Below are 16059 nucleotides of genomic sequence, written 5' to 3'. Positions count from 1 at the left end.
TCTTACACTGCTAAATTAGGGACGGCGAGCGCAGATAGCCCTCGTGTAGCTTTGCGCGAAATTCAAAAACAAACAAACAAACATACCAAAATTAATTCATAGAGAAGCCATATTTATCAAACAATATTTATAATTCATTTCCCTTTCACATTTGATAAAGTCTAGATGGCTAGTTGAATTTGTAAAATGCAAGCATACCATGCATTTGCTACTCACTTAGTTGATATATATATATAATTTTTCAAAAAGTTTGTGCATACTGAATATTTTGGGTCTTAATAAAGAAAGTCCGCCAAGTTGTCAAGTGCATTATCTAGTAGGAAAGATTACTGTATGCAGCATATACTGTATAGACAGCGACAATGGTCTTTTCTATTGGCAAGTCGGGTGATCCTCCAGAGATATATATTCTCTTGCTTTATAGTGAGAGTCAGTCACGTGGGTAGCGTCTGCGTCCTGAGAAAAATGTTATTGTTGTTGCTAATATATATATATATATAATAATAATGCGATGTTTTCTCAGTCTGGAACAACTTAAATCAACAACTTCAATAGTTTCACTTATTATAATAAGAACTTTAAACTTTTAACCTTTTAAATAGAACTTGGCTTTATAACTTCAACTTAAACTTTCTAGAGGTTTCATATAGCTCAACTTAACGTCACATCTCTCTCCAGTAAAGGAGCCATACTTTATACGAATTAATTTAAAATTGTTTGACTGTGTGCAAACTTGTGTTCAGATACTTTCTGTTGTGTCAGACTCAGTCGAAGTCAGAGAGAGTCAGATTTCTGCTTCATAATAAATTTTCTGGCGAGCCTCCAGTTATTTTGTAGTGAATCTGAGAGCACCACAAATCTGTATAATAATTCTGAATTGTACCTATCTATCTGTGTTCACTTGAATTTTGAACTCCTCCCACAACTTTCAGCTGAACGATCTGAAACATTACACACTACCCTTACACAATATAAACTGAGAAACGCGTTTGTTTGTTTTTTAATTCAGGGTAGGCTGCTGAGATTTACATGAAAACTGACAAGAAAAAGTAAACTGTTACTCAAAACAAAATGTGCAACATCTTTTTGCATAGTTGTTGTTTGCCGTGAATTAACACGGGAAACTGACCAATTCAGTGTAAAAAAACTAGAGTAAGTGTTCTTGTTCAGAGTACATTTGTTCAAAAAAGAACACATTAAAAACATATTTATTCCTTTACAAGCAAAAGTAACCATTCACAGAGACGCAAAGAGTTTAAGTTTTAATTTAGCAAAAGTACCCGTCCCCAGTGACAAGAAGAGTTTAAGTTATACTATTATAATTATCCATCCCCAGTGATGCAACGAGATTAAGTTAATCTATTAAAAGTACCCGTCCCCAGTGACGGGAAAAGTTTAAGTTAATCTATCAATTTGAATTATTTCATGAACTTTAAAAAAGGTTAATTGTGTAGCACTATTGGTTTCACTTAGAGGCAAAGCTCTGAGCTACTTATACCACCCACCGCGAAAAGTAATTGTTGAACATTTCAGTCATGCTAGGAGTTGCTGAACAATAACATACAGTAAATCTACATTTTTATTTTTTAAGTTATGTCACATTTCAAAATGTAAATGATAGTGTGATTAATTCATAACAATTTAGTGTAGAATATCCTGCTTGCAAAATAAAATTTGGCATCAACATTATTCACGTCTATTCTTCCGTTATTTCAAAAGTGAATGTTGGGCTTTGCATGCATGTGCAGCTTTTCAAATGCAGCGCGGGAAGCGGCTGCCGTAAACGAGAGACAGACGAACGCTTGGTCAGACACCACGGTTCGCAAAAGTACTTTTAGTTCTTACACGAAACTGATAATTTATCATGTTTCGTAAGGTCAAAGAAGTGATTATACATGGAGAATGACAACCATTGTTATGCTTTAGATGTCTAAACATGTAACAAAGTACATCCATTGTTCTTACTACGGTGTGTGTAAATCTTATCAAATATTCAAGTTATGGATACATTGTTTAAAAAAAAAACAATAAATTTACTTACGGTTATTTACCAAATGGCAAAGCGGTTTCCCAGTTTCATAAGCGTAAGGGTAGGAGTCTTTGTACATACAGCCACAAAGTTCCAAGGTCTTATTGGCGTGACATTCGGTGAGACAAAGCTTGAAAAATGCCAAACATTGATTTTAATTATTTTATTTTTCATTCCGCTCAATTTGTACCAATTCACTAATTTCACGGGTGAATTCTTTTAACATTTTGTATAGATGATAAATCACTAAGAAAGCAGAAACTTAACTTTAGTTACTATGTAAACCAATACTTATGTTACTATGTAAACCAATACTTATGTTACTAGGTAAGCCAATATTTATGTTATTATGTAAACCAATACTTATGTTACTAGGTAAACCAATACTTATGTTACTAAGTAAACTGATACTTATGTTACTAGGTAAACCAATACTTATGTTACTAAGTAAGCCAATATTTATGTTATTAGGTAAACCAATACTTATGTTACTAAGTAAATCAATACTTATGTTACTATGTAAGCCAATACTTATGTTACTATGTAAGCCAATACTTATGTTACTATGTAAACCAATACTTATGTTACTAGGTAAACCAATATTTATGTTACTAGGTAAATCAATACTTATGTTACTAGGTAAACCAATACTTAAGTTACATAGTAAATCAATACTATGTAGGCCAATATTTATGTTACTAGGTAAACCAATATTTATGTTACTAGGTAAATCAATACTTATGTTACTAGGTAAACCAATACTTAAGTTACTAGGTAAATCAATACTATGGAAGTCAATACTTATGTTAATAGGTAAACCAATACTTATGTTACTAGGTAAATCAATACTTATGTTAATAGGTAAATCAATACTTATGTTACTAGGTAAATCAATACTATGTAAGCCAATACTTATGTTACTAGGTAAATCAATACTTATGTGATTTTCTAGAAATATCTAACAATTTACATTATAAAGAATCTACATGTATTGTGCGAGCAAAATTTATTCTTGATATAAGCACTTGTTTTTATACCACAATCTTTACACATACACTCCCGAAATACACTTTCTGAATTTACACATACACTCCTGAAAAACACTTTCTGAATTTACACTTACACTTCTGAAATACACTTTCTGAATTTTCTCACCTCTTTGGTCAAAATTCCTTTTCTAAAGTTTGCTCTCCCGAGGGATTCATAATCAGTGCATTGGTCAGAATATGGCGATGGAAGTCGTACAGTTTCCTTCTGTTTATAGATATATAAAATATTCGAACTTAGAATTACAATAAAGTTATTTATTTCAAATATAACTGACAGTTACCTAGACGAGATAACGTGAAGCATTTAAGTCATTACAGTAAAAGCCTGTACCAGAATAATAAAGTTGTACTAGCATTAAAACATTTACTCAACAAAGTTGTACTGACAACAAAACATTTACGCAACAAAGTTGTACTGGCAACAAAATATTTACTCAGTAAAGCTGTACTAACAACAAAACATTTACTCATCAAAGTTGTATTGGCAACAAAATATTTACTCAGCAAAGTTGTACTGCCAACAAAATATTTACTCAACAAAGTTGTTTGGCAACAAAATATTTACTCAACAAAGTTATTTGGCAACAAAATATTTACTCAACAAAGTTGTACTGGCAACAAAATATTTACCCAATAAAGTTGTATTGGCAACAAAATATTTACCCAATAAAGTTGTATTGGCAACAAAATATTTACCCAATAAATTTGTATTGGCAATAAAACATTTACTCAGCAAAGTTGTACTAACAACAAAACATTTACTCATCAAAGTTGTATTGGCAACAAAATATTTAATCAGCAAAGTTGTACTGACAACAAAACATTTACTCAACAAAGTTGTACTGACAACAAAACATTTACTCAACAAAGTTGTACTGTCAACAAAATATTTACTCAATAAAGTTGTATTGGCAACAAAATATTTACTCAGCAAAGTTGTACTGACAACAAAACATTTACTCAACAAAGTTGTACTGACAACAAAATATTTACTGAATAAACTTGTATTGGCAACAAAATATTTACTCAGCAAAGTTGTATTGGCAACAAAATATTTACTCATCAAAGTTGTATTGGCAACAAAATATTTACTCAGTAAAGTTGTACAAGCAACAAAATATTTACTCAGTAAAGTTGTACAAGCAACAAATCATTTACTCCTCCTGAGCTGGACCTCATATACGAATAAACAAATAATAGAAAACTCGATTGGAATATAGACCTTATCTCGTATAGTGCAATACATTTAGATGTACAAACCAAATATAATATTACAGTAAAGTCATTGTATATATTCGTATAATTACATGTTTGTGTTTGTAACTGTATTATTGTCCTATCGTTCTAGCAACAAAGCATTTATTTTACCTGTGAAAATGTAAACGTGTAAGTAAATCCTGCATCCATGAAATGCACATCACTCATATATGGTGCTGTGTTTGTTGGCAGGTACTTCATTACAACCCGAGGACTTTCCTTGTGGTAGAAACTACGCTTTACATTGTACACAGAGTTTATTGAGATTGCTAAAGACATGGAAAAAAATGTAAAATTCTTTAGTGAATTTATTGTAGCGTGGACGCGACATAACATTATTTTGTGGTAAAAGCACTTCCACATCGTGACTAAAAGTTAAAGTCCACAAACACACATTTATTTTTCTCTTGTACGGAAATGTCGGAATTTCTGACTTTTTTCAATTAATTATCAGTTCATAGTTTTGCACTGACCTTAAATTGGCTGCAGACTAAATTCATTTAGATCTAATGCCATCAAAACTTCTGATACCATTTAAAAAATTATTATCACGAGAAAAAAAAAGTTAAAAACGCTTTTAAGAAACAAGTGTGTTCTTATTCCAATACCACAATAACAACAACAAGAAATGCCATTATCACCCAGTATTCCCAGGCAGTTACCTTCCCAAGAACTAGCCGGGCCCACGTTGGATGTCTTCTGGGATCGAACGATGTATGTAGATCAAAGGCACAAAAGTTCAATGGAGCTGCTTTGGGTCCCTGAAAGGTACGTGGTCGAATAGAATTACTCTGATTCCAGATTTCTCAACCATATTCTTCACAAAAACGGCTGTTGATTTTGAGATGTAGCTGGAAGTTTGTGAACTTCTGGGTTTGACCTTCGTTATCTTGTCAACGGTACTAGGAGATATATGCCTCTTTTCAAAGTATTAGCTTTTGGGTTGGAGAATTACAAAAGGGAATTACTCAACCCAAAAGCCAATAAGTTTTCTTTTATAACTGCTTCACTTAGCATATGAGGGCGTTACTCCAAATTAGCCCAGGTTGTGGTTGTCTTAAACACTGCTCGTGAATTTTTCTACTTATTTTAAGAACATTAAAGGCTAAATTCTTCGGAATAATTCTCACTGTATGAATATGTTTTCAGAAAATGTTTCTATATTCCTACAGCCGCAAGTCTATTCATGTTGGAATTTCAACATTAAATCTTGAAAGTTCTAATGAATCGAGTGTGTACATGATAAGTATTTAGCCCATGACTCACATCTGCGATTGAATTGTAGAAATAATTCAAGTAGGTCACGACGTGTATCTGTTCCGTTTCAATTAATATTAATCTACATAATATTACTCTAATTATCCTCATTAAGATGTCCATCAAAAGTACGTGTTCTATCTGAAATAACTTAAAAAATACAACTACTAAGTATTATTGTGGTTTAAATACCAGCGGCATACTGCAAATGTAACTGAAATGTCATCATGAACCACGGTAGTGGTTTGTAATAGGTATAGTCCCTGTGGTCTTCTTTACTATTATTGAATATTTTCCCGCCAGCCTACAGCAAAAATGACTGTGAATATTGTAATAAAACTTGGGCGATATTATTAAAGGCATCATTGCGCATTATGTAGGGTAGCTTTTAACTTTATTTTACTACCAACCAAATAACAGCGGCTGTATAACAGTTCACGCCCAATCGTTTTAATGTAGTCTGTGGCTTATATGGAGCCTCTTTATCTACTACATGCATACGTATATAGCTGCGTGCAGACCGTAGATATAATTTAATGCTTACATGGCAGGCATGACAAATGTACTATAGCGATTACTAACTTATTATAGCCAAAACCGCGTGATTGTGAATTTTATAGATAGAGTAGCCATCCTTGATGCTGACTATAAGGAGTGACAAGAATCTTGCAAGCTGGAGATGGCGATTCTAAGCGAAAGTCAGACAAATTTTATAGCTATATATTATATTTAGAAAATATTTAGTTTCAGATAAAGTATGCAGCAGCGATGGCTCACCAGAGTTTAGGGGTATAAAAGTGTCACAACTCAAACTACATCAAAAATGGGGGAGGGGAGAGAAAAGTACATTAATCTAATCAATTCATAATTGTTAATTAACACATTTTCGACATTGTAGAATAAGCAGAATGTCACTCTAAGAGGAAATTGGCCAGCTGAAGCAGAGGTTCGCCCAGAAAAAAGAACATATTTTAAGGTTTCAGCTACCTCAAACCGACGAACTAATATTTTTAGATTCTTAGGACACTTGTAAAGAATTGGCCTTCATTTCCTATTTGTAATTACTTTTGTTTAAATAAGAACAAACTACTATTAACTTGATAATGTAGTCTAGTGATTCTGAACACTGCACATATACACATATTTTATTTAAATCGCCCAATTTTTTATCGTTAAAAGATTGTTGTTAAGCATAAAACTACACAAATGGCTATCGAAACCCGGTTTCTAGTAGTATAAGTCCACAGACATATCGCTGTGTCACTGGGGAATACGTTAAAAAGAAAAATAGAAACAAAATGATAAATTAAAGCAATTTAGGTATACAATATAGGAATTTTGAAACACCCTATACCCTCATACCATGTTCAGACTTTTATACTATGTATAAACTTATGAATCTCAATGTGCCTCTGGTGAAATTTTGTTCTCCTTTTACGTATTTTAAATAGAAAAGTGTCCATAAATCGAAACAGATAATGTGTGCAATATAGGGAAGAAAACTTTGGTTGTTTCTTTCCAGTGAAATATTTTTATAGAAAGATATGAGAATATAATCTATTTGAGGTTTACAAACCAAATATGTTATCTTTCATATGAGGAGCTGCATTGTAGTCCCAGTCTATGTTGAAACTAAAGCAGTTTCCATAACGTGAATCATAGTAGCTATCAAAAGGGCTGAAAAACAGACAAATTTTCAAGTAATTAGCATATAGTATAAAATTTCAAATTAATTTGAATTGTTTAACATAATCTTTGATATGTAAGCATCTAATAAAATATACTCACCACGAAGATATCTAGCCAGTTTCCGTTTTTTAACGTTTGGTTTGATTTGAATTTCGCGCTAGCCGTCCCTAATTTAGCAGTGAAAGAGTAGAGGGAAGGCAGCTAGTCATCACCACCCAGCACCAACTCTTGGGCTACTCTTTTACCAACGAATTTCAATAATCTGATTGACCGTCAGATTATAACGCCCCCCCCCCCCTCATGACTGAAAGGGCGAGCATGTATTGCTCTAAATCTATTCGCAAAGTGTTCTACCACGCCAAATGGCATGGTCAATAGGGCGCTTGACTCGCGGGTTCGAATTCTCGTCCCATCAAACATGCTCGCCCTTTCAGCCGTGGGGGCATTATAATGTAATGGTCAATCCTACTATTCATTAGTAAAAGGGTAGCTCAAGAGTTGGCGGTGGGTAGAGATGACTAGCTGTCTTCCCACTAGTCTTGCACTGCTAAATTAGGGACGCTAGGGCAGATAGCCCTTTGCGCGAAATTCAAAACAAACCAAACAAAACTTTCGGTTGTGATTATTTACAACCTCCAGCTATTGAGTTAAATATAGTAGATGGTTTCGGCCTGATAGTTGCAAGTTAGAGATGATTATGTCTAGATCCTAGGAGCATTTGACTTAACTATTTAGTCCTGTATTATATAACGTTATATTTAGATTGAAAGTTGTGAATACGTAACTGATCAAAATTAGTTTGAAAAATTTAATTAACTTCAGTCATCTTCCTTGGCCAAACAGTCACCAGGTAAAATTGAAAGGAGAATCTATGCGTTCTTTGATTGACACATACACACACATAATCATTAATCAGTTTGTCCGCTGTATAATAATTAGTATCGAATAATGAATTAGACGAAATGTTACAATACTGTTCATATACTTAAATTAAGTTATTGTATGGTGAAATAAAAATGACTCAAAACTCCATAGATATTATATATATTTCAGCATTATATAAGGCCTAACTGTATTTCTTTGCTTGCCCAAGCTGTGCTGATAAGCCTTGAATAGATGAAACTGCAGTCTACAGCAGAGGGTACAGACGATCAAAGAATGCGTTAGGCCTCTACATTATGGATTCTCCCTTCAATTTCACCTCTGGTGAAAAAGAAAATAAATCTTTAACAAAGAATTATTAAACAAGAGGTAATTATTTTTATATTACACATCTATATTAAAACACAGAACTTAAAACGAAAAGCGATTAACTTTATAAGCGTTGTAAAATATTAACAAAAGTTAAGAAAATTCTGAAGGTAAAATAAACAGCTAGAATCTATTCTTATACGTTAACACAAAAATAGCCAAGTATCGAGCGTACCCGAAGGAAAACATAAGTATGGAGGAATTACATTATGAAAACGTTTAAAATTTCAGAAACTTATAATGTCAGAAGTACTCAACTTTTTGAAAGTAATGTGTAAATTATAAAATAATTTGTATAAATTAGACATTATTGATACGGTAATTATAGTTAAACGATTTAAATTTGGCTTTTATAGGTTTTTTTTTTTTTTACAAATATTTAGTTTTCAAAGAACATGTCCTTAAAATAACTGAAAATTGAGAAATCAATCTTGTCTGTATAAACCGTACCTGGCTTTGAAACTAATACTTGAATATAATCCTAAAAAAAATACGTCTTCTTGAAATCCATAATCTTCTAGCTTATCTGCACTTCTTTCTAATATTTCAACGTATTCATCCCACAACTGAAAACATAGCAAATTAAAATCAAATTTCCACTAAAACAGTATTATACATAAAGCTAATAAAAAAATAGGCTTAATCGTGAAGTAAAAATGAACGTAATGAGCTTAGTTATATTTTTCCTTTGCTTAAACCCGCCACAAACACCTTGCTTTTACAAACGTTTTCACTGAAACACTGCTCACCCAGTTTGCCGTAATATCTTTATTAATTCTAAACGAAATAAGTCTCGTTTAGAGATTGAGTCGTGTCTAACTCCAGGAAAATGTGTCCATTGTTCTTCAAAAAGTGCAAAAGTTAATGAGATACAATCTACATGAAAATGAAGGCGTGGTTGTTAGAACGCGATAGTCTTTTTGCCCTCGTGTTTTTTTATAACACATACATGAATCTTGTTAAGGTTATTACTATTTTAATATATGTAGCAATGATTTCAGATTTGTATTATTTATATCCTGCTGTTGTTTTTATTTGTACCTATTTTTTATTAGATTGTCGAAAGCCAAAGTGGTGGAATAAATACTGCTATGGCATATAAATATACTGTTGCGTCAGCGAGGTCACGTGACTGTGTTTTTTTATAAATATACCATGCGTTTATATCTTCCTATTTTGATACAGTATCATTCTGAATTTGTCATTTATTCTGTATATGCGCAGATTTCATACATCACGTGCTCGGGAAAGTGATTAATTTAATGTCGTTCTAGCTACTTTTGTTCCTTCTCATTCTATTGAGGTTGCACCTGTTATATTCATGAGCGGCATGGCTGTAATGTTATACGTTATGCAATAATTTAAAAAACAGTGTCGTCATTTTAGTTGACTCATTAATCTTAACATAAATGTATTTTTTTTTCTAACATTTATGAAACATCTAATAAACAATTGTTTATATTGTCATACTTAGGGACTGCTTGTTTGTTTTAGTGTAAAGCTCCACAATGGGCTATCTGCGCTCTGCTTACCGTGTAGAATTGAACCCCACGTTTTTTCTTTTATTCTTGTTTTTATTTTAATCCATGCAGCATCACTTTCCGTCTAGGGAACCTTAAGATTATTCTTTGTAAAAGCTCAATAGTAGCGCAGAGGAAAAGAAAACTAACCGAAAAGTAAAAAAATTAAGTGCATGAAAAGTCTCTTGGGAATGCAAAAACAATTTCCAAGATGAATATTTTCAACTTGAAGAGAGAAGACCTAAGGAAGACGTCGAATGAAAGAGAGAGAGAAAGAAAAGACAGAGAGGAAGAAGTTCTTTTTAAACTTGTTTCTGAACTTAAAAAATAATATGTACTAAATAGGTAGTAATTAAACACACTCAAAATCAAGACAACACTTAAACAAAAGAAGAACACACAACCTACAAGTATCACATCACAACAAAACAAAACAGTAAATCATATATTAGAAGCAGCTAAAAACATTTTATACGAATTCATAAGACAATACCAGAACCCTCAGAATCAAGTATTACACTCATCATAAAGAAATCACAATTCAATACCTTACACCACTACTACCACATATAATACAATTAGTAGTAATTCACAAACATAAATCTCACAGAACACAGCTACAATCACCATAATAACAAGTACATAATCTGATAAAATAAACGGACCTGAAAAGGAAAGTAACAAATAGAAAACAAAAGAAGTCCAAACCAGCTTATCAATTTAACAAATAATAACAGTTCAGGAGGGAGGAAGAGGTTTAGCTAACACCTGACCATCCCTGTTCTCCAAGATGATCGACAAACCAAGTACTATGAATGCTATTATTAGAAATATAAATCTGAAAATATCGTGTACAACCTTTCACGGGCAAAAATAAATAATATTGTCATAAAGCATCGTTAGATAGCAATAGTATACAAGATATAGGTAAAAAAAAAAGAAAAAAGAAGCTTATTGTAAATTTCTCTTATATGATAAACTATTTAAACGAACTACGCTTGCATTTCATTTCTAAAACACTGCTTTTGTATATTATTCGCACATAATAATACAAATATTAAAATCTTAAAATGACTTGGTAAACTTGTGTAAACTACACATTTCACATGGCTAGAGGCAATCACATTAAGAAGTAAATTTTTCTCATTCTTACTTCTGTCAAAACTAGAAGTTTAGAATAATCAGGTCATCATTTTAATTACATTTGCTTATAATTATTGTAATCACGACCAAGTCCGAATTTGGTGTAAATTGTACCATCATCCACATTTCATTCATCCAAGAAACAAATACTAGTTTCTACATGTAATCACTAAAAAATGTCATATGATTATACAGTGAACATCCCTTCCTTTTAATATCAAAATTTGAGTAACCTAATTACACAGGCCTGTGAATTTAAATTACATAAAAGTTATTTTGGTTTTAATAACGGCTTTTCCATAATTCAGCTACGCAGATTTCGAAAATAATATTCTTTTTTTTTCTATCACGTAGCGATTTTTTACAATTCGAGGAGGAAAAAAAAAACTCCTACTTAGATCAAATTATTATTTCATTTACCACAATGAAAATTTTTATTATTATGTTTGTTAACAAAAATGCAAACAAACTGAAGAAAAGGGAAGAACCTTAATGTCAAACGAATATGCATCTTCATTCATCCTGATTTTGTATTTTTTTGGGAAATCTACGTCTTTTAGTCTCAAAATTGCGTGTTGTGGTCTCTCTTTTATGCATTGCGGTATAACGTTTTGTGAAAAATCTATACGTGATGGAAAAAAAATAGATATCATTTTCGGATTCAGCGTACAAGAAGTACTGTGGAACGTGTAGAAATTTCAAGACAATAAAACCATCACAGGCCTGTGTTATTGTACACTAGCGATATGGCAGCGCTCTCTGGGAAGAATATATAAAATTAGCTCTTTTTAACCATAAAACGAATATGATGGCATAAAATAGCGCCCACTAACATCAACAGATTTTAAGGTTACGGATCACGGTACCTCAATGACCAACTAGAAAATGGAGCTATATCGTTCTTCTTATCTACAGACATGTACGTGGATTATATTTTTGGTATTGTACTAGCGGGTGTGAGGTGTTTTCCCACGTTTGGTGGATAAAATAAAAAATATATCGATTCTATTAACGCTATAAAAATAAAATTATATATATGGTATATTACAAAGGATTGTTTGTTTAGAATTTTTTCTCTGCTCAAGAGCTATCTACACATAACTGTCACAAATTTTGACCTGATAGACTAGAAAGTGTAAATCGTATAAAAAAACCGTTAGCAACTCGTGCACTTCAGTTATTATGGGCTAGCGATCATCAAAGTACCGCCATCTATAACCTGTACTTGATGTTTGTATGTTTAACGTTGGGTGAGCTTAGGCTAATGTTTCTCAGATAGATGGCGTTACAGATTAGAGTTAAAAAATATCACACAAAATATATATAAAGTGTTATATCATAAAATATATTTAAATATTCATATATTTTTCTTCTTTTATTTGCTGTTGTGTTATTATTGTTAAGAAAAATATATTTGAAACTTTGGAAACAGAAACACATTTATTATTATTTTAGAATTGTTGTTCTATCTAGAGAAATATTTCAGTAGCTATAATTTGTACGGTAATAGGTTTGTTTGTTTGTAATTAAGCACAAAGCACAATGGGCTATCTGTGCTCTGCCCACCACGGGTATCGAAACCCGGATTCTAGCGTTGTAAGCCCGCAGACATGCCGCTGTGCCAGGGCTGGTAAGAGGTTAACAAAAAACAAGCAAACAAAAACAAACCCAAAATAAATAGAGCAAAACTAGTATAATAATACATTATATAAAGGTTAAGCACTGGGGGAAAAAGCTAATAATTATAAATTCAATGATTTTGTATAAATTTGGTATTTAAATAACAGATGCTTTTGGCTCATTTTAAAGTTAAGTAGCATTATGGCTTCTCAATATTTGTTAAGTAAATCATTGGAAAAAGTTGTGTATTTTTAAAATTGTAGGGCTGTTCAATAGTAAGCGTAACTGCCTATAATAATTTCAATACAAGAATAATAACCCGATTCGAAGCAGCCAAATGTAAGTCATTCATTTCCGAAAAATAAAAAATAACAAACACGTTAATGCAATCAGCAATACAAAATACATAATATGTTTGTTTGAAAAATATATAAAAGATTCGATATTTCAATGAAAGAAATTGCATATTCATCGCAAACAGTATTTTAATTTACGAGCAAAAAATACCAGTAAAGATATTAGTATACTTTTCACCTGGTTTTTTAAACCACAAATTTTGCTGAAGGAGTGGTGTAAAATAAGCAACACGTCGACAACAGGCTAGTGAGTTCCAAACCATACAGTTTACTTCCAGAGGTCGCTATAGGTCACAGGGAATACAGCCAGCCAGCAGCACCTGCTGCCACATGAGCTTTGTCCGATTTTAAAACTGGATTGGTTGTAACTCTTGAAACGCAACTACACCCGAAACACTAACCATTAGGCCACACCCGAGCCTTCTTAAGTTTAGTGAAATTTTATACATGAGGGTCTAACTGCTTAAATGTTACTCTTGAATATGCTTGTAATGTCTTTGCTGGAGCTATAGAAATATCACCTTCAGATTATGTGCGTCAATACTGCTTTGAATTTAAGATCTCCGATCTACATGTGCATATCAGCGATTTAATTATAATTAGGTTCAATAGAAAGCGAAGAATGTATAAAAATGAGAAAAGATATCGAATATTTTTCTTTTTTTTATCTTAAATGGAGTGGCCAAGTCAAAATACAACGTACTTTTGAGATTATAGATTGTATTTTTATTTCATCGGGTTTGTTTGTTTATAATTAAGCACAAAGCTACACAATGGGCTATCTGTGCTCTGCCCACCACGGGTATCGAAACCCAGATTCTAGCGTCGTAAGTCCGCAGACAAACCGCTGTGCCACTGGGGGGCATTTAATCAGGGGTAGCCAAGTCCAATTACAACCTACATTTGAGATTATAGATTATATTTTTATCTAATCAGGATTATTCAAGTCCAATTACAACCTACATTTGAGATTATAGATTATATTTTTATCTAATCAGGATTATCCAAGTCAACATACAACCTACATTTGAGACTATAGATTATATTTTTATCTAATCAGGATTATCCAAGTCCAATTACAACCTACATTTGAGATTATAGATTATATTTTTATCTAATCAGGATTATCCAAGTCAACATACAACCTACATTTGAGACTATAGATTATATTTTTATCTAATCAGGATTATCCAAGTCAAAATACAACCTACATTTGAGATTATAGATTGTATTTTTATTTAACGTCCTGATTAATAACTATGGAAACAGGCTAGGGCACTTCCATTAATTTTTTTAATATTTTAATATTAAATCGTTTTCTAAAATATGAATTGCAAGAAAAACATTTGGCGGAATATTTTCCATAATGAGATAAGTTTTGGGTATTTGTTCGTAAATATTTTTCTATTTTACATACCAGGTTCTCTCCTTGGTGTATGACAACTATTATAAATTATTGTATTGAAAAAGGTTAGTTATGGCCTGTTGGCTAACATTAGAGGCTGCGGATCGGAAAGTCCTAGATTCGAGTTACGACATATCTCTAAACACGATCTTTACTATCAGCTGTGTGTTTTTTAAAACTACTGGGCCGTAGGAAGCGTTAAGGCCAGTCAGGCCATGGCCTGACCACTTTTTCATGGCATGTATAGCTACAGCTTATGTATTAAAACTTGCTTCTTGTAATTCATTACATTGCGTTTGTGTATGCAGTATTTGTAGTTAAAATGGCTCAAGATTCAATTTTACAACATTAAATGTTCAAACTTTTTCTAGAGGGCATGCCCCCAGACCCCCCTAGAAATGGCATGCTTCACATATCGGTAGTGTGCTTTGCATACATCGTGTATCACATTGTTTGGCTGTGGAAATGGCCTGACCACTCCAAAATTGGTTCCTACAGTGAATTATTACAGTCAATCCCGCTATTTGATTAAGAGTAGCCAGTTCCAGGCGGTAGGTTTATTTTCCCTGGTCAGCACTTTCAAATTAGAGATGGTTATGTTTGAGCTTTGGGGTTCTCTGACCTGGCCGTTTAGCTCGTGTGTCCATAAGCTGCCATTCAGTTTGAAGATACTACATAACTCAGAATAAAAACATATTAAGATTTTTTGCACCGCACTATGTCAGCACATTACCGACACTACTTTTATACGAATAAACTAACAAAAAATGTAATTAATATTGACATTTGTTTCTAAGGAATATTTACACCGCCACATACGAGAAAGGAGCGTAAAATGAATTAGAATATCTCAAGTCTGAAAGCACACACAAAAGTAAGGGCACGTACTTGTTCTGGATTTCGGAGCTGACGAACCGAGTTTGAATCCGTGCAATACCACAAAACATTACTCTCCCTTTAAGCTGAGGGTGCGTTATAAGAATGACAATCAATCCTTTACCGTGGATGGTGGGTGGTAGGGTCCTGCTTGACTGGCCTGTGAATAGTTCAAAATTTGGGATGGCGGTAGATAGCCTTAGTAATTTTGCTATAAATACAAATTTCACATAAAACAGTAATGGAAACTGACACATACTCACCTCTGTTTCACTGGAGTTACCTGAGCAGGCCTGAGGAACCGTGTCACAAAAACGAGAAAAATTGAACCTGTTTTCAATAAAATATCAAAATTAATTCTTTCATGTTTTAAACTCTTCTAAGTTGATGTTATGTTATTTATATTTAGTTCTGTATATTTGTTACTGTAATTATATTTGTTCTTGTTCCTATAGATAATAATGATATGACGTAATCCTTCTTATTCCACAACATGCTTTATACCCTTACTTTTGTATTATATTTTGTGACTAGCTGAAGTACCCGTCCCCTGGACGGAAGTTATGTAAATTCATGATTAATGAAAGGTTATCTAAAGACATGAAAA

At 32.7% G+C, this 16059-nt stretch overlaps 1 protein-coding gene across 1 annotated transcript in view; it reads right to left on the bottom strand.

Moving 5' to 3' along the window:
• Window positions 1–16059, bottom strand: part of LOC111085283 (degenerin unc-8-like) — a 34064-nt gene that overhangs the window by 14181 nt on the left and 3824 nt on the right. The window contains exons 2-7 of the mRNA XM_022383114.1: window positions 15716–15782; window positions 8983–9098; window positions 7169–7269; window positions 4447–4604; window positions 3185–3283; window positions 2042–2159 (exon numbers count right to left, since the gene is read on the bottom strand). Coding sequence (XP_022238822.1) covers window positions 2042–2159; window positions 3185–3283; window positions 4447–4604; window positions 7169–7269; window positions 8983–9098; window positions 15716–15782 — 659 coding nt within the window. The remainder of the gene's footprint in view (window positions 1–2041; window positions 2160–3184; window positions 3284–4446; window positions 4605–7168; window positions 7270–8982; window positions 9099–15715; window positions 15783–16059) is intronic.

The sequence above is a fragment of the Limulus polyphemus genome, unplaced genomic scaffold, assembly GCF_000517525.1.
Source record: "Limulus polyphemus unplaced genomic scaffold, Limulus_polyphemus-2.1.2 Scaffold309, whole genome shotgun sequence".
Taxonomy (NCBI): domain Eukaryota; kingdom Metazoa; phylum Arthropoda; class Merostomata; order Xiphosura; family Limulidae; genus Limulus; species Limulus polyphemus.
This window is presented reverse-complemented; position numbering and strand designations above follow the sequence as displayed.